The following is a 20,048-nucleotide window of genomic DNA, read 5'->3' on the forward strand; positions in this document are numbered from 1 at the left end:
TAGTGCAGAAAGAGGGAGAGAGACTGTAGAATAGACTATAAGTCAATTGAATTTAACAAAATATACAGAATAGTATAGAACACATTAGAAGAAAGAAAGAAAGAAAGAAAGAAAGAATACAATGAAATAGAATAGATTTTAATTGAACAGAACAGAATGAATTTCAGTACAGCGATAAAAAAGATAAGAATTAAATGAAAGTGCAGAATAGAATAAAATACAATAGATTCGAAAATAATAGAGTTGTATACAATATGATACAATGAAACTGAATAGAACAGAATAGAGTAGAATAAGAGAGAGAGAGAGAGAGAGAGAGAGAGAGCAAATCGAATTGTAACATCCACATTCATGACTAGTCAGAATTATTTGCCCCTAGAATAAACCAGAATAGAATGAACAGTTAACCACACACACAGAGAGAGAGAGAGAGAGAGAGAGAGAGAGAGAGAGGAGAGGAGGAGTTGGGTAGGAGGAGGAGGGAGGGTGACGCGCGCTCCCGTTGCGCCACTCAGAGCGCGCGCCACAATCCCTCCTCCTCCTCCTCGCTCTCTCACCACCAGCATCCCTCTCTCTCTCTCTCTCTCTCTCTCTCTCTCTCTCTCTCTCTCCCTCCCTCGCTCTCGCGCGCTCTCACTCACTCGCGCTCCAGCTTCATTCCAGTGCCGCGTGAAAACAGGCAGTCGCTCGCGCTCTCGCTCGTTGTCGCGCGCTCTTCGGGCACGGTCTCGCGCTCTGCCGGCCGGTGATGCTCGCGACGATCCGGGCTTCTGCTGCTGCTGCTGCTGATCCTGTCCTCCGACCAACTGCACCAGAGAGAAAGAAAGAAAAAGAGAGAGAGAGAGATAGAAAGAGAGGAGGACATTGCATTCCAATCACGTCTTCACCTCCCCTCGTTTGCCTAGCTCTCATTGGGAAGAAGAGATAGAGGGAGAGAGAGAGAGAGAGAGAGAGAGAGAGAGAAGGATAAGCTCACAGTGAAGATGAGCCTCATCTAATGTCGTTTTTCTACGTTTTTCTCGGATGCTTCTGACCTGTGTTAAAAAACCGAGGTAAGTTTGTGGTTTTCGGGTTTTTTTAGTTTTTCCATTTCTAGGTTTTTGTGTTTTTTTTTTTTTCGCCACAAAACGTCCCAAATCTGCTGCTGCGTATGGCTTTTCTCTGAAGCAGGAAAGTCCTGGACTCCTACGTGGACTTATTTATGTGTTTATTTATTTATTTATTTATTTTATATTATTTGGTTATTTTAGTATTTTATATATATATATATATATATATATATATATATATATATATATATATATATATATATTTTTTTTTTTTTTAAACTATTTGTCCGTGTTTTACCTGTGAAACATCGAGATTCTCTGAGCTGCTGCTGTGTTTGGCTTTTTCTGGGGAGCAGGAATATCCTATACTCCGACAGGGACCTTGTTTCTGTTTTTTCCTTTCTTTTTCGTTTTTACCATAAAACATCACGAATCTGCTGATCTGCTGCTGCGTTTGGCTTTTTTTTTACCTGGAGCTGGAAAGTGCTGGACTCCTATAAGGACCTGCTACTTTTTTTCTTATAAGGTCTATTTTTACGTTTTTTTTTCTATTTTTCCATTTTTAACATTTTTACCTTAAAAGCTCCCAAATCTACAGCTGCCTATGGCTTTTTTCTTCTTCTGTTGAACAGGAAAGTCCTGGACTTCTACATGGACCTCTGATTTATTTATGGGATCATTTTTCACGTTTCACTTTTTTTTTTCTTTTTCTTTTTTCTTTTTTTTTTTTTTTTACAGATTTTATGATTTTTTCAGCTTTGGGTTTTTATTTTCACCACAAATCCTGCTGATGTCTATGGCTTTCCTCTGAAGCAGGAACATTTCTGGACTCCTACACATATTATAAATATATATTTTTCATTAATTTATTTTTTGATTAATTTCTTTGTCATTTTATGGATTTTTTTATTTTTCCTATATTTTTAGTGTGCTTGTTTTGTTTGGTTGTTTATGTTCCAGCACCACACAGCGATATATATGGATATATTTGAGATTTGTGGACACACACACACACACACACACACACACACACACATACCTATACATATAGAGCATATCTACTCGTTTGCTCTCTTGTAGTATCAAAATACACAGTATATGCAGTGTGCATGCACGTATATATGAATATATGTTTGTGTATATGTGTGTGTATGTGTGTTTGCACCGCACTGACAGTGTGTGGTGTTGTTTTTTTCTCTCCCCCGTTGCAGTGCAAGCCTCCTCGCGCTGCACGAGCCCCGTCCATGCACGCGCAGGAGGAGATGGGAAGTTGGCGCGCGCTGAAGCCGAGTAGGTAACCTGCTGCTGCTGCTCGAGGGAATATACACGCCGCGCGCTCGAGGCTCTGAAGCTTGTGCGTTTTGGATTTCTACACACGGACAAATACACACACACGCACACACAAACACTAAACAACACCTACGGCGAGCTGTTTTTGCGCACGGATGCAGCGCAAACGGATCTGGGCGGATTTTTCGTGCGCGCGGAGGATCCTGTTTTTACGCACCTCGAGAACATGCCGCTGGGCGCGAGTGAGCAGGAAGGCACGCGCCGTGTGTTAAGCCGTGGCGCTGGGACCGTGGCGCACACTCACACTCGCACACACTCCGGGAGCACCAGTTTTCTGCACTAAGTAAGTGTGTGTTCAGTCTCTGGGATGTTGGAGGGTGGAGGTGGTGGAGGAGGTGCGGGGGAGGGAGGGGGGTATCCATTACGCATTGCGCTCTGAATGGTGCTCTGTCCATCCGTGCTCATCCCTCTGTGTGTGTGTGTGTTTGAGTGTGTGTGTTTGAGTGTGTGTGTGTGTGTGTGTGTGTGTGTGTATCAAAAAGACAGAGAGAGAGAGAGAGAGAGAGAGAGAGATGGAGGACATGAGACATTGTGCTTAAGTGTTTCATTGAGAGACATTAGATTTACAGAGACAAATAGACCAGGGACAAGAGACACTGTGTCAAGGTGGGAGAGCAGGTGAGAGAGAGAGAGAGAGACAGAGAGAGAGAGACAGAGAGAGGGGGATAAGGGACAAGAGACATTCTGCTTAAGTGTTTAAGTGAGAGGCAATAAATGAAAGACATTTGGTTTGATTTATGTGCAGAGAAACAAGTGATGAGGGACACTATGTCAAAATACGAGAGCAGGTGAGAGAGAAGGGACAAGAGACCTTGTGTTTAACTATGTATATCAGAAAGAGAGAGGGAGGTAAAGGACAAGAGACATTGAGTTTGTGTGTGTATCTGAGAGTGTGTAAGAGAGAGAGGGAGAGAGAGAGAGAAAGAAATGAAGGACATGAGACACTGTGCTTGAATGTTTCAGTGAAAGACATTAGGTTTGAAATGTGTATAGAAATAAAATACCTTAGATTTACAGAGAGACAAATAATCCAGGGAGGAGAGACACTATGTCATGGTGGGAAAGCAGAGAGAGAGAGAGAGAGAGAGAGAGAAAGAAAGAAAGAAAGAAAGAAAGAAAGAAAGAAAGAGACAGAAAGAGAAAGCAAGATAGAGTGAGGTAAAGGGCGAGAGACATTGGTTTGTGTGTGTGTGTTTGAGTGTATATCTGAAAGAGAGAGAGTGAGAGAAACAGAGAGCGAGATGGAGGACATGAGACATTGTGCTTAAGTGATTTAGTGAGAGACATTAGATTTCCAGTGAGACAAATAAACAAGGGGCGAGAGACACTATGTCAAGGTGGGAAAGCAGATGAGAAAGAGAGAGAGAAATAAAGGACGAGACATTGTTTTGTGTGTGTATCAGAGAGAGAGAGTGTAAGAGAGAAAGAGAGAGAGAGAGATGGAGGACATGAGACACTGTGCTTGAATGTTTCATTGAGAGACATTAGGTTCGAAATGTGAATACAAATGAAAGACCTTAGGTTTGATTTATGTGCAGAGAGACAGAGAAACAAGGGACAAGAGACACTATTTCAAGGTGGGAAAGCAGATAAGAGAGAGAAAGAAAGAGCGAATGAGAGAGAGATAAGAGACAAGAGACCTTAAGTATGTATATCAGAAAGAGAGATAGAGAGAGAGAGAGAAGGCAAGATAGAGTGAGGTAAAGGGTGAGAGACATTGGTTTGTTTGTGTATCTGAGAGAGAGAGTGTAAGAGAGGGGCAAGAGACATTCTGTTTTGAGTGTTTCAGTGAGAGACAAGAGATGAGAGACATTAGGATTGATTTGTGTGCCGAGAGACAGGGAAACAAGGGATGAGAGACACAATGTCAAAATAGAAGAGCAGGTGAGAGAGAGAGAGAGAGATAGAGATAAAGAGAGAGCGAGAGAGAGGGGAGACCTTATGTTTGAGCATGTATATCAGAGAGAGAGAGAGAGAGAGAAAGCAAGATAGAGTGAAGTAAAGAACGAGATACATTGGTTTGTGTGTATGTGTGATAGAGAGAGTGTAAGAGAGGGAGAAGAGACATTCTGCTCGAGTGTTTAAGTGATAGGCAAGAAATGAGAGACATTAGGACTGATTTATGTGCAGAGAGACAGAGAAACAAGGGACGAGAGACACCATGTCAAAGTAAAAGGGCATGTGAGAGAGAGAGACAATATATCTTGTGTTTGAGTATGTATATCAGAAAGAGAGATAACAAGATAGAAGGAGGTAAAGGACGAGGGACATTGTGTTTATGTGTGTCTAAAAGAGAGAGAGAGAGAGATGAGAGTGACAAGAGACATTCTGCTTGAGTGTTTAAGTGATAGGCAAGAAATGAGAGTTGATGGACAAGAGAGAGCCAAAGAGAAAGAGGGAATGAATGAATGGATGAGAGACATTGTGACTGAAAATGTATAGCAGAATAAGAGAGAAAGGTGGAGATGATGGACGAGAGACATGTTTAAGTGTGTGCATTTCAGAGAGATGGAAAGAGAAACAGAGAGAGAGAGAGATTAGGTTTGATTTGTTTGCAGAGAGAGACAGAAGGGGACGAGAGACATTATGTCAAAATAGGAAAGCAGGTGAGAGAGAGAGAGCGAGAGAGATTGAGAGGCATTGTGCTTAAGTGTGCATATCTGAAAGAGAGAGAAAGAAACAAGGAAAGAGAGAGAAACAGAGTAACAGAAAAACGAGGGATGAAAAATTTTATGAGTGGGAGAACAGGTGATAGAGAGAGAAAGAGAGGTAATGGATAAGAGACTGTGGGTTTGGTCATGTCAAAGAAAGAGAAAGATTGAGATAAAGAGAGAGGGAGATGCAATTAAAAAAAGGAACAAGAGACACCATGCTTGCTTGAGTGTTTGAGCTTCAGGGACGAGAGACATGTCTGATTTATGGATTTCAGAGAGGGACAGACAGAGGGATGAGAGACATTGCTTTGGATCTGTGTGCAGGTGAGACAGAAATAATGATGGACGAGAGACATTGTGCATGAGTGTTTGAGTGTCAGAGAGAGAGAGAGAGAAATAAAGGACGAGGGACATTGCGATGGTAGGACATTGTGAATGGTTTGTATGTTTGAGAGAGAAAGAAACGAGAGCTGTTATGTTTGAGTGGTCAAGTGTGTGTGTGTGTGAATGTGTGTGTGTGTGTGTGTGTGAGTGTGTGTGTGTGTATATGTGTGTGTGTGTGTATGATGGATGGGCAGACAGTCATGGCTAAGCGAGTGAAGAATGATTGTGCAGGAAAACTGCACCATCACTGACATGCCTAATGATTCAGGTGACCTTACACATCATCCCTTCAGCCAGGCCGTGTGTGTGTGTGTGTGTGTGTGTGTGTGTGTGTTCTGTCCCTGCAAACACACACCATCCCATCCCCATCGACCCGCTTACACACACCTTCATTCGTGCATGGTGATGCGAAGTGTGTGTGATTGTGTGTGTGTGTGTGTGTGTGTGATTGTGTGTGTGTGTGTGTGTGTGTGTGATTCTCTCGTGTGATGCCACGAATGCGAAAAACAAACATGATCTTCCCAAAAAATCCATAACTGTGAATTCAGCAATAGTGTGTTATTCATGGTCATTATAATGCTTGTTATAGCCATTCTTCATTCTTGACATATTTTTAAAAATTAATTTATTGTTAATTTAACAGATTATGTAATTTCCCATTTCCTATAAAGTTACATAGTATACAAAATATGGATTTTTGTTGCTGTTGCTCCAAAATCTCGAATCTCTAAAAAATTAGCAATTTAAAGGAAAAAAAGAAAACACATATTAACTTGAAAACCAATGGAAATCAGTGTCTTTTTGGAGCCTTTCTATTGGTTTATCATGAAAATCATAAAATGTTTATGTAACAGAGCCATTTTTATGGTACTCCACACTTGCATCATCTGTTTATTACCATTTACACGTTCTGTGTAATAAAGTAATGTGTGCATTAGTAGCTAAACCTAAATAAAATGAGGCAAAATGTCTGATACTATGTCAAAAATGTAAGAAACGGCAAGAATGGAGATACAAGGTTGTTGCGTAACAGTGACGTTTTTGGTCTGCTCTGCAGATGCAATTGATCCTCATTATCAACTGAAATTCCTTTACTCTTTCTGTGTGAGAAATATGTTAGGAATGTGTGTGTATTAGTATCTAAACCTAAAAAAAATAAACAAAATATTTTTATTCTAAAACTATGTCAAAAAATGAGAAACATCAAAAATGGGGAGATACAAGGTTTTCTAGTCAGTATAATTTGTTATACAAATCAGGAGTCTGTATAGAGTCCTGTATTGGAGCTACACCCAAAAATGCATTATTTTTTTACATAAAAATATATATTTTTTAATGTAGCAAAGGATGTAAATGTACATATTTTAAGGTATGTATTTTAGACAGTACTGTTAGCTCTGTCAGATGTTTTATTTGATACAAACTGTATTTGGCCATGTATTTTGGGACAGTAATTTGGGATTGTAAACGTGGAAATCCCAACACATTTTTTTTCTACTGCTTCAATCAGATCCCTAAATCTCACTTTCTCTCACATATTTCTGACTTCTCCTCTTTCTTACTGTTGTTTCTGACAATGCTTCAACCTTAAATCATTTTTTTTTCAAATACTGTCATTTTTTTGCAAACAAATCACACACAAAGCCACAATAAAAGCCTGAATAAAAAGTGTTGTAATCAATTCAGATATTACATTGCAACAAAAATACATTCCTTAGGTTTTATTCTTTTTTGTTCTTTTTTCCCTCATACTCAATCCAATCCAATTCCACCATCAAGATCACTGAATCATCTTTATGATACATATTGATGCATTGGCACTGTCATCAAAGCTCAAATAAAGAAAACAAACTCAAACAATGTACCAATTGTCTCCCTCTCTTTCTTTTTTCCCCTCAGTGCTGTGACGTGGCTGTGGGCCGTACCTGCACCCAGGTTCTCGGCGGAAGCATGCTGTGGGTAACCCTGCTGAGCTCGATCGCTTTAGGATGCTCCACGCCGATCCCCCTGCTGGACGAGTCGGAGGAAGTGGATGAGCCGTGCTTCGACCCCTGCAGCTGTGAGGTCAAAGAGGGCATCTTCCACGTCCACTGCGACAGCAAGGGCTTCACCAACGTCAGCCAGGTCTCCCAGACTTGGATGAGGCCCTTCAAGCTGAACCTGCAGAGGAATGCTATGCGGAGACTCTACTTCAACAGCTTCCTGCATCTCAACAACGCTGTTTCGCTAAATCTGGGCAACAATGCGTTGCAGGACATTCACGCAGGGGCTTTTAACGGCCTTGCCATTTTAAAAAAGCTTTTCTTGCACGAGAACAAGCTGGAGGTGTTCAGGAACGACACGTTCCTTGGTCTGGAGAGCCTCGAGTACCTGCAGGCGGATTACAATGTCATCAAGAGGATAGAAAGCGGGGCTTTTCGCAACTTGCACAAGCTCCGAGTGCTTATCCTCAATGACAATTTGATACCTGTGCTGCCCAGTACGCTTTTCAGGTCCGTGTCTCTAACGCACCTTGACTTGCGAGGCAACCGATTAAAGAACCTGCCTTATCAAGGAACTCTGGAGTACGTGGGCCGCAGCCTTATGGAGATCCAGCTCGAGGAGAACCCATGGAACTGTGCTTGCGAAATCGTGCAGCTCAAGTCGTGGCTTGAGCGAATCCCGTACGCAGCGCTCGTGGGAGACGTTGCTTGCGAGCACCCCTTCCACTTGCACGGCAAGGACCTGCGCGAGATCACGAGACGGGAGCTGTGCCCGACGCTTTCCGAGGCTGAGATTGAGGCCAAACATGGTGTGCCAAGGTTGCAGTTGGTCGGTGAGCGAGCTTGGCCCACAAAACCCTCGTCTATGCTTTCATCCTTCCACAATACAGCGTCCTCAGTGGAATACAGGGAGAGGCATCCAAAGCCTACAAAACGCCCAAGGCCGACAAAAACTCCACCCACTGCACGAAGCATCTATCCAGGTCCTAATCAGCCACCTGTGCCGGCTTACCAGACCCGGCCACCTATCCCTATAATCTGCCCAACTGGATGCACGTGTAATTTGCACATCAATGACCTTGGATTGACAGTGAACTGCAAGGAGAAAAGCTTCCACAACATTTCTGAGCTTTTGCCTCGACCACTCAACGCCAAGAAGCTCTACCTGAGCGGGAATCTCATCCAGAAGATCTACAGGTCGGACTTTTGGAATTTCTCCAGTCTGGATTTGCTCCATCTAGGGAACAACCGGATATCGTACGTCCAGGAGGGTGCTTTTATCAACTTGCCCAACTTGAAGAGCCTGTACTTGAACGGGAATGACATTGAGCGGCTGACCCCGGGAATGTTCCGTGGTCTTCACGCTCTGAGTTACCTTTACCTGGAGTACAACGTGATCCGGGAGCTGGAGCCAGCTGCTTTTAGCCTGATGCCCAACTTGCAGCTGGTCTTCCTCAATGACAACTTGCTGCGAGCCCTTCCTGCAGACGCTTTCGCGGGAACCTCTCTCGCCAGGCTTAACCTGCGCAACAACTACTTCCTGCACCTGCCCGTGGAAGGTGTGTTGGAGCACCTGCGTGCAGTGGTGCAGGTAGACCTGCAGCAGAACCCGTGGGACTGCTCTTGTGCTATTGTGCCGCTCAAACGCTGGGTGGAAAAGCTCAGCTCTGTCATCGTTGTTGGCGAAGTCATCTGCAGGACTCCGGAGATTCACGCCGGCAAGGATCTCCGCAGCCTGGAGGCCGAAGTTATCTGTCCAGAGCTGAAATATGCGGCTCCAAGCTCACCAGCCCTTGACGTCACATCCCAAAGCACCTCTGGGTCAGGCCACACTTCCCCAACTTCTGCAAGATCTGCAGTTCCTCTCTCAGTTCTTATCCTAAGCTTGCTGGTTCTGTTCATTTGTGCAGTTTTCGCCGCGGCCGGTCTCTTCGCATTCGTCCTTAGGAGACGGAGGAAGAAGGACGTGCCTTTCAGGAAGAGGCAGGAAGTGGATCTGACTGGCATTCAGATGCAATTCGAGGAACGGCCTGCGGTATCCACGCCTGAGAAACCTCCAGGCCACGTTTATGAGTACATCCCTCACCCCGTGGCACACATGTGCAACAACCCCATCTACAAACCGCGAGAAGGAGAGATAGAGGCTGAGCAGAAGGAGAACGGCGGCACCAGTTACCGGACTCTGCTGGAGAAAGAACAGGAGTGGACAGCGGCCGTTTCCGCATCGCAGCTCAACACCATCGTCACCGTAGATCGGTCACGGCTTCACGAGAACGGGCTGCTGTGCGCCAATTCGATCGACACCCAGCAGAGATCGCCCCAAGCCCATGTGGGATTCGTGGACTGCCTGTACGGCACGGTGCCGAGACTCAAGCACGTTCACGTGGCGCACGCACATCCGCCGGGCGTTCAGTACCCTGATGTGCAGCAAGACGCCCGGTTAAAAGAGACGCTGCTTTTTGCGGGGGGCAAAGGATTTCCAGAACAAACCCAAAGTGAATACCTCGAGTTAAGGGCCAAACTCCAAACCAAGCCGGATTACCTCGAAGTCTTGGAGAAATCGTACAGGTTTTAATCACAGAGAGTTTAAAAAATATATATAAAAATAAAAATAAAGGTCACCTCCATAGCGCCCCCTACCCACCACTACCACCAATACCACCACGAAAAATAACGAGAAATAAGACGACAGCATGACAAATTAATCTATCTATCTATAAGTATCACAGAAATGTGTTTTCCCCCAAGTGGCTCTGGAGGAAAGGCCATACTCAGATATCCAATGAAGTGCCTTTTGATTTTTATTTATTTTGATTTGATTTGAGTTGATTTTGTTCTTCTCAGAGTAGCCAGCAATGTTGTCAACCCCTTATTTTTATACAGAGAACAGAGTTGTTTGTGGCTGTTGGTGCCACCGGGAGGAGGATCTTACACAAACACACACTCACACACACTCTTACAAACACACACTCACTTGCACATGTAAACACACACTTGCGCACACTCACCCACACCCACACACACACACATGTAAGCATTCAGACGAAGCCTATGTGGCAGATTGTCTCTCACAGGCACAGTTTGTAGACTCTTGCAGTTTGCTGCATGCATTCAGCTGCAACGGGCGTGGGCTATTGCTGAAAAAAGAACATAAAAAAAAAACAAAAAAATTATAATATTTCACCTTCAATAGAGATACTGCAACGCATTACTGTTCAGTGGTCTATTTATTTTATATATTATTATAATAATAGGACATCAGAGGTCCTCTATCTCTGTCTCTCTCTCTCTCTCTCTCTCTCTCTCTCAAGGACACACCCAAGGATTTGTGAATACATAAAAAAGACACTCGAGATTTTATGGAGTTCAACGCACTTTCTTAAGACGAAATGCTTCTGGATATTATTATCACTAACGGCTTTGTAGGAAGCACTTTTAATGTTTTCTCTCTCACACAAAGTTTGAAAAAGAAGAAAATAAATGTGCATATATTTATTCTGTAATTTCAGTGAAAAATTTAATTGTAAAGGTAATGTTAAATCTATGTATAGTGATTATGCGTCTGGTATAGCCTTCTTAATAAAAAAAATGAAAAAAATGAAAAAAAAAAAAAAAATCTTAAATCGAATAAAAGGGTACCAATGAAAACTTTTTTTTGTGGGAGGTGCAATCGTATATCGTATCACAGGTGTACTGTAGTGCTGCTACTGTGCTGGGAAATATATATATATATTTTTTTTTCCTATTTTTCTTTTTTATTTCTTTAACTTGCAAGTTTTTTTCTGCAAATTAAATATAAAGCCGATGGTCTGTGTTACATTTATCAGTTTTTTTTTTTCTTTTTTTCTTTTTTGACTGTTTATGGCTAAAAAAATTTAGTTGGGTGTTTGTTTGATATACTAAAGAAGAAACATGTTTTAATTTGGTTTTCTGACGAAAAAAAAGTTTTCATCCAGAAAAAAAGTATCTTTTCTTAATTTTCTTAAATCCAGATACAGCATTTTAGTACTTATTATGTACAATAGTGCAGTAAAAATAATACTCCAGTAGATACATATACAGCATTTTAGTACTTAAGTACAGTAGTAAAGCAAAAAATAAAATACTCCAGTAGATACAGATACAGCATTTTAGTACTTAAGTACAGTAGTAAAGTAAAAATAATACTCCAGTAGATACATATACAGCATTTTAGTACTTAAGTACAGTAGTAAAGTAAAAATAATACTCCAGTAGATACAGATACATCATTTTAGTACTTAAGAACAGTAGTAAAGTAAAAACTAAAATACTTCAGTAGATGCAGATACAATATTTTAGTACTTAAGTACAGTATTGAAGTAAATACCTACTACAGTAGATACAGATACATCTTTTTAATACTTAAGTACAGTAGTAGTAAAGTAAAAAAAAATACTCCAGTAGATACAGTATTTTAGTACTTAAGTACAGTTATAAAGTAAAAAAATACTCCAGTAGATACAGATACAGCATTTTGGTACTTCAGATACAGGATCAGATACAGCAGTGCTGCTGGAGTTTTTAAACAACTTAGTTTCAATGCTGCACTGAGAATAGTCCACCAAGAGTAGTGTCTTTCTGTTGAAGAACAGGGTGAACATTAAAGGAGAACTCTGGTGTAAAATGTACTTTTGTTGTAGTAAAACATGAATAAAAGTACTTACCTTTGATGAATAGCACACCTCCGTTCTCTTACATCGTTCAGAGATCCAGAAATTTTAACAGTTTGTTCAAACACCCTTCAGACTGGGTGATACGGGGCATAATTTACCCTGATAAATCACTTTTTCCACCGTTATCCAGCTCAAAGTAGCTCCACACCTCCTTGCTAGAATCTGGAGAGCCCTGATATTTAAAACGAGGCATTAATAACTTAAAAAGTGCACAAGAAGCTTATTAAAAAACAATTTACATCCCATAATGCGAGCTTCAGCTTCGTGCGCAACCATATTAGTATTGATAATATCATAGACATGTAAGTACATAGACTCTGCACAGCATAGCAGCCGGCGCCAGGAAGCAGTCTATGCAGAGTCTATGTATATATATATATATATATATATATATATATATATATATATATATATATATATATATATATATATATATATGTCTATGTCATTATCAGTACAGTGATGGTGGCACTCGGAGCTGAAGCTAGCATTATGGGATGTAAACAGTGGTTTTGTGCACTTTTTAAGTTATTAATGCCTCGTTTTAAATGTCAGGGCTCTCCAGATTCTAGCAAGGAGGTGTAGAGCTACTTTGAGCTGGATAACGGTGGAAAAAGTGATTTATCAGGGTAAATTATGCCCCGTGTCTCCCAGTCTGAAGGGTGTTTGGAAAAACTGTTAAATTTTCTGGTTCTCTGAAAGCTGTGGGAGAACAGAGGTGTGCTTTTCATCAAAGGTAAGAACTTTTTATCATGTTTTACTACAACAGAAGTCCATTTCACACCAGAGTTCTACTTTAAGAGAAACTGACAACCCATTTCTTCTTTATTATATCAAGTTGGAAAGAATTAAACAGCTTTTACACCCAATTTTCTATTTAGCCTCGAACTGAACCTGAAAATGTTCGAAAATTAAACTCATAAATGTTACACTGACCCAAGGTCTGAGGTGAAATAAACCTCGTACTGCTGCTATTAAACATGAAATAGGAATATACAGCTCTGAAAAAAAAAAAAAATGAGAGACCACTAAATCTGTTTCTGAATCAGTTTCTCTGATTTTGCTGTTTATAGGTTTATGTTTGAGTTTTAAGAGTTCAGAAATCAGAATTTGGTGGAATTATTACCCTGTTTTTTAATCACAGTTTAATTCATGCATCTTGGCGTGTTCTCCTCCATCAGTCTTACACACTGCTTTTGGATAACTTTATGCTGCTTTACTCCTGGTGCAGAAATTCTAGCAGTTCAGTTTGGTTTGATGGCTTCATCTGTGGTGATCATCCATCTTCCTCTTGACTATATATAAGAGTAAAATCAGAGAAACTCATCATTTTTAAGTGGTCGCTCAGTTTTTTTTTTTTTTTTTTCAGAGCTGTATATGTCAATCCTAGATGGTTCTGTTTTTTTTTTTTTTTTTTTTTTTTTTTTATCATTCGCCTGTGACTCTATGGTGATCTATACTGCCTTTATCTTTCATCCCTGTTTAAATGCTAAGAGATACTAAAAAGTCTAAAAGGTTTGCTGTGGGATAAATACAAAATAAAGGCTGTGAAACATCTGAGGTTTGCAGTCAGCAGTCAACTGGCTGCTGGAACTACTACCAGAGCTTTCCACAAGGGGGCGACACTGAGACAGCCTGTTTACTGCAGGAGGAAACAAGAGGCGGCCAAAAATAGATGGTTAATCATTTGAGAGCAAAGAGGCTTAACGCTGTGGGAGGAAGCCGGCAAGTTATTTTCTTATTTCGACTTTTATTTTCATTACCGAATAGGGAAAAAAAATATATAATAAAAAAAATAAGCTCTACAAATGATGGGCATGAGGAACAATGGTGAATGGTGGATTGTGAATGGTGCACTGGGAGATTTATTCTTGGGAATATACATATTTTTGCTAAATCTTCAACATGTTCACGTTTATTCCAGCTCTGTTGTTTCCTGTGGATTTCAGATTTGGCTCCAGAGTGATTCAGAGTTCCAGTGGTGTTGAGTTATAGAGTTATAATGGTGTTGAGAAACCATATCAAGATGTAACTGGGTCAGAACCAGGCCATTTCAATTAAATTTCATTTAATTCTAATTTATTTTATATTGTATTTTATCTAAGGTCCTTAAAAGAGCCCACTTACAGGAGTTATCTCACACTACTGACCTTTTTTCATCTATTTATATTATAAAACGCATTATATTGCACATAACCCATAAAACATACAAACATACACTTTTAAATGGTCACTGAAGTACCTTCTCTGATTCTTCTGGTTATTAAACACATGGTTTCACATGATTTATATATTAAAAAAAAAAAAACAATTCTTTCTTGATTTCCTAATTTCTTTCTTTGCCAATGGTTTAATAAATCATATTTGTATCCAAGGGCAGCTCCTTTTGTACAGTTCCTACTTTTAAAAAAGCTTTTTAACCTTGGTCTAGGATTACACACTGCACAGTATCTTGGATGGAGAAAGAAAACTATTGTGCATAAAGAGGTTTTGTTTATTTCTTGGAAATCAGCCCTTTAATACATGTGGTTTGAATGGAGATACAGTTCACAATTATTAAATTTTTAAGATTTATTTATTTTTTTAACTTTTATTTCACATACATAAAACGGGTCACCAGACCTGTAATATACATATATATATTATAATTATAATTGGTGGTAGAGTGCAAAGCATATCTAAAATGTGCTACATACACATCATTTTGCATCTCAAACAAAACAAAAAAAAACAGAATATCATTGAAAAGTTACTTTATTTCAGTAATTCAGTTCAAAATGTGAAACTCATATATTATATAGACATATTACACACAGAGTGATCTATTGTAAGCGTTTATTTATTTTATTGTTGTTGATTATGGCTTACAGCCAATAAAAATAAATAAATCAGTATCAGAAAGTTAGAATATTATATAAGACCAATTGGTACTTTTGGCAGTGTGCCAAGTCCTGCTGGAAAATGAAATCTGTATCTCCATAAAAGTTTTTTTTTTTTTTTTTTTTTTAATGCACCTGTATGTATATAGGCCCATACTTCAGTTCTCCACTCTCCTACTAAAAGTACCATTACAGTACTAATGAAGAATTAACATCAACTTCATAGGACCTACAATAGAACCTTGAGGAGCTTGAGGAACAAGATATGCTAAAGCAACTGGTTGCCAAATAATTGACGTTAGTTTTTGCGGCGTTAGATTTTTGGTTGATCACGGGCTGTACATGGTCTAAAATGAGTTATAATTTGAGGTATATGAGTTGTGTACTGTATATAATGTATTCAAACACCTATTCAACATGTTTTTCTCTTATATAATGTAGAAAACAACTGCTAAAATCTTGTCAAATATTGTCAAAAACTGAAAATCAGTGGAAATGCGAAGTACAGAAAGACTAAATGTAATACTGGTACACTGGTGCACTACTAGGCTAGTAGTAACTCATTACATAAACTCTATAAATGTATTCCAGTACCATTCTGAGTACCACTTTAGAATAAGACTACCTTTATAAAGGGTTTATAAATGGTTTACAATTAGTTTATTAATGGTTACTAATTATGTTGTAAATGCCTTAAAAATCATTAATAATCAGTTATAACACATACGTAGAAAGGGCAACAAGGACCTGTTGTTTGCCAAATAGTGAACCCAGGGCCATCTTTATTGTTAAACTTCAGATCTTGTCTGCTTTGTCATCTCCATCTCCATATTCTCCATGAGTCAGTATCAGTTTAACCATTTAACCATTTAACTCCCAAGATTATGGCTTACAGCCAATGAAAACCCAAAAAAATCAGTGCCTCTAAAAATTAGGAATGGTTTGGAGAGACATGTCATCTGCTGGTGTTGATCCACTGTGTTTTATTATCAATTCTAAAGTCAGTGCAGTTTTGTTTTCCCAATAAATCGTACAGCACTTCATGCTTCCCTCTGCTACTGACAACTTTTATGGAGATGCGGATTTCTTTTTCCAGCAGGACTTGGCACACTGCCCACAGTACTGCCAAAAGTACCAATTGGATTTTTTTGGGTTTTAATTGGCTGTAAGCCATAATCATCAACAATAAAATAAATAAACTCTTAAAATAGATCACTCTGTGTGCAATACATTGACTGTACATAATATATGTGTTTCACATTTTGAACTGAATTACTAAAATAAAGTAACTTTTTAATGATATTCTCATTTTTTGAGATGCACTAGTATTTTGACACGCAGGCAAATAAAAGAAGTGCAGGCCATCAGTGATTCTTATTGCTCTTTTTACGTTTTTTTTTTTTTCCTCTGGAGGTCTTGGCCTGCTATTTGTGTGTTTGGCCAATCATTAGTTGGCTAGTTGAACTCGCTCTAATCTATACTTGGCAGAATTGTAAGTTTTGGGTGATTATATGCTAATTTAGATATTGTGATATACACTGAAGAGAAGCTACAATCTCTAATTAGAGGTTTGATATTAATAACACTATAATGCAGCTATAATTGTAACAGTAGTGGAAATCTTTTTGTAATACACTATTTTGACTGAAGAACGGAAGCTATTGTGCATGATGAGGTTTTGTTCATTTCCTGGAAATCAGCCCTTTAATATATGTGGTTTGAATATAGATATACAGTTCAGAATTCTGCATTTTTTTATTTTATTATTATTATTTTTTTATTCCATGTACATAAAAGGGTCACCAAAGCTGTAATACGATTGGAGGTAGAATGGAAATCATCCCAAGGTGGTACAGCAAATGACCTCTAAAAATGGGCTTCATACACTAAAAAATAAATTATTTAATAACTATTTTTCACTTGCAGTTTTCATCATTTTACATTTGTAACAGGTGCATCACAAAAAAAAACTTTTATCTCTTGGGAAATATCTATTTTAAGCGTTTATTTCTTTTTGTTATGTATTTTTAAAGGTTCTACTGTATTTACATCTATATACCCGTTTTCTAACAATAGTTTTCTAACAATTTAAACAGCTCTCAAGCCATGCAAGAAATCATTGAGTATTCTTTGAGTTGTCATGATCTGACATGGTCAGAAACATTGTCTTCTAAGGACCTTTTAGTTATTAAGAGAACGCAGAGTGAGTGAGCTGTCCAAGGTGCTGAAATCTTATTAACAACTGAGTATGTTGATGGTAATTTAGTGGTGTTCAAGCTGATTTAACCAGTCTTTGCTATCAAACACTAGTGATATTACTTAATAAAACCATAATATCATGACCAGCTCCTTGTTTCTATACTTACTTTTCATTTTATCAGCATCAAGAACACTTTTGCTGTAGTTTTGTAAGTGTTTCTCTGTATTCTTTATTATTATTCTCCTTTCACACTGTTCTTCAATACTCAGAACCCCACAGGAGAATAAAAAACACCACAGAGCAGCTTTTTTTTTTGTTAAATGTCCACTCTATTACACACTCCTACCTACAGCTGCTCTATCTTGTAGATAAAGTAAAGTCAGAGACTGAAGCTCTGCTGAATCTGTTGCTGCACAGTTTACAGTGTTCGTTATACTCTAGTTCTGTATCAGCGCTTAAAGGACACTGTTAGCAGTGGCCCTGAGGTGTTTAAGAACTCCAGCAGCACTGCTGTATCTGATTCACTCATACACAAAGCACAACACACACTGCTAACACTTTATACACCACCATCATGCTAATCAGTGCTGAGAATAATAATGACTTATCACCCCGATAATAATAATAATAATAATAATAATAATAATAATAATAATAATAATAATAGCTGATCTGTGGTGGTTTTGAAGAGGTGTTGAAGAACAGGGTGAAAGGAGGATAATAGTAAAGTATACAGATAATTAAAACTACTTCAAAATGCTTTTATATAATAAGTAAAAGTGATAAAATTAACATTAAGTGTAGAAACAAATATAGCGTATTGACTGTGTGTTCTCTTTTGTATTATATAAAATTGTAGTATATTATTATGTAGTATATTGCTCCTTTTATGTTCTTTCCCCTGGAGGTTGGTCTTGGCCTGCTGTTTGTGTGTTTAGCCAATCATTAGTCGGCTAGTTGGACTGGCTTTAATCTATACTTGGCTGCATGTGGCTGATTTCTGGGTTTGGATGGTTTGTTTTTGACATCAGTGGCGTTTCTCCTGTGTTCTGACTTCTGGCTTTACTTCACTGCTGTTGAAAGCTGTGTTGAAAGCTAAATATATATTGTGGTGAGAAACTGATCTAGTCTTGATCTGACACAGCTATCAAATATACTTATTTTTAATTAAGCTAAACTTCTGATAAGGCACAGTTTAATCTGATATATTAGCCAGATAATATACTGCTATGAACAAATGCTGTCTCTGCTGCTCCATGCTTTTTACATACTAACTGCTCACAGCCCTTACACTCGGTTTAGTATTTGGACATATGTGCTGCCTGTGCCATTAAAAACACTGTGTTTAAAAGCACAGCAGCCAATTATCAGCGCTCTGTGTTAAAGCAGCTTCGTAATCGACAGATATGCACACTGGAACACAGAATCTTCTCACTATATTTGTTTTCTTGCTTTTGCATCAGACAGCTCTGACCAATCAGAAGAGACGATGAGCTTGCATAGTTTATTGGTGCAAATGTTGGTGCGTTTAGGTTTACGCCTGTGTGAAACCAAACCAAACAGGGGTAGAAACGCTTCAAATAAACAAACAGAAATAAACTACAGATGTGAATACACTCTTTTTTGTACTCAGCTAATTAAGTTATAATTCAGAAACCCTTACAACCAAGCTGAGATGTTTCTATTAAAGTAAAAAAAAAAAAAAAATCCCCTATCCAATTTATCATTCATTCTTTATTTTTTTTATCTTTAAGATTTTATCTCCCCTGAAACATACAAGTATATACTAGTATTTTTATTTGACACCACTAATATAAATATAGTATAATTGCATTTTACCTTTCATATATATATTTTCTTTATTTACATTTAAATATACACTATAAAAACTTGTGTCTTAATAAGAACAAGTGCGATTAATCGCAGTTAATCACAGAATATTGTCACGGTTAATCTGATTTTATTGTGTACAGTATGTGTGTGCATGTGTGTAATGTATACCATATGTGTGTGTGTGTGTGTGCATGTGTTTGATGGAGCTATCTGTCTGCAGGCTTTTTTGCAAGCTCAGTTTCTTTCTCTCTCTCTTTCTCTCTCTTTCTCTATCTCTCTTTTTCTCTCGTTTTCCCCACTTTGACAGGAATCGTTTGTTCTTTAGCTTCTCAAAGGCCTTAATTAGCCGAGGAATGATCAAAAAAGGAGTGTGGTAGAGGGAAAAGGGAACAGAGTGAACTACAGAGCAGGAGAGAAGAGGGATAAACAGGTAGTTGTGCAGTGTCAGCATTCACACACACACACACACACACACAAAAAAAAAAAAAAAAAACCTGAGCCTGTGTCCTTAAATGTCTTTTACAGCTCAGAGTTTACAAAAACACTGCAGATTCGCCTCAGTAGTTTCTTAGGTTTTATATTTTCATAGGCTTTTAATGTCAACTCAACCTACGTTCCTACATGCAAGCTTATTCAAGCCTTTATCAAGTGCAAATTGTAAAAAAAATCTGTATAAATGTCAGTTCTACAGTCTATCAATGTCTCTTAAGGGTAAATATACACTCATCACTCAGAAAGAAAAAAAAAGTTACCAGGAACAATACATTAAAGGCCTCATTCAATGGTTTTTCATTAATTTTAAAATGTCTAGTTGTGGTCTCTAGTATGAATGAATGCCAAAAAAAAAGTGTTCCGGTGTTTCTGTATAACCTTGCTTTAGATCACTGAACGAGTGTTTTCTGAAGAAAGACAGGATTCTCTGCTGCACTGCAGCAGAGAACGCCTACCTGCCCCAACCCCCCACAGTCAATTTTACAGCTCTAATACTCAAAGGACAAAATGTTTTCAGAGATACAGCCTTAG

At 38.8% G+C, this 20,048-nt stretch overlaps 1 protein-coding gene across 1 annotated transcript; it reads left to right on the forward strand.

Annotated features, from left to right (window-relative positions):
• Positions 1–631: 631 nt before the first annotated feature.
• slitrk3a (SLIT and NTRK-like family, member 3a) lies at positions 632–11,139 on the forward strand. The gene is made up of 3 exons (XM_049483323.1): positions 632–1,052; positions 2,261–2,682; positions 7,337–11,139. Exon 3 carries the CDS (start codon positions 7,388–7,390, stop codon positions 9,992–9,994), a length of 2,607 nt encoding a protein of 868 aa, XP_049339280.1. The 5' UTR covers positions 632–1,052; positions 2,261–2,682; positions 7,337–7,387; the 3' UTR covers positions 9,995–11,139.
• The last annotated feature ends 8,909 nt before the right edge of the window (positions 11,140–20,048 follow it).

This window comes from Astyanax mexicanus, chromosome 9, assembly GCF_023375975.1.
Source record: "Astyanax mexicanus isolate ESR-SI-001 chromosome 9, AstMex3_surface, whole genome shotgun sequence".
Taxonomy (NCBI): domain Eukaryota; kingdom Metazoa; phylum Chordata; class Actinopteri; order Characiformes; family Acestrorhamphidae; genus Astyanax; species Astyanax mexicanus.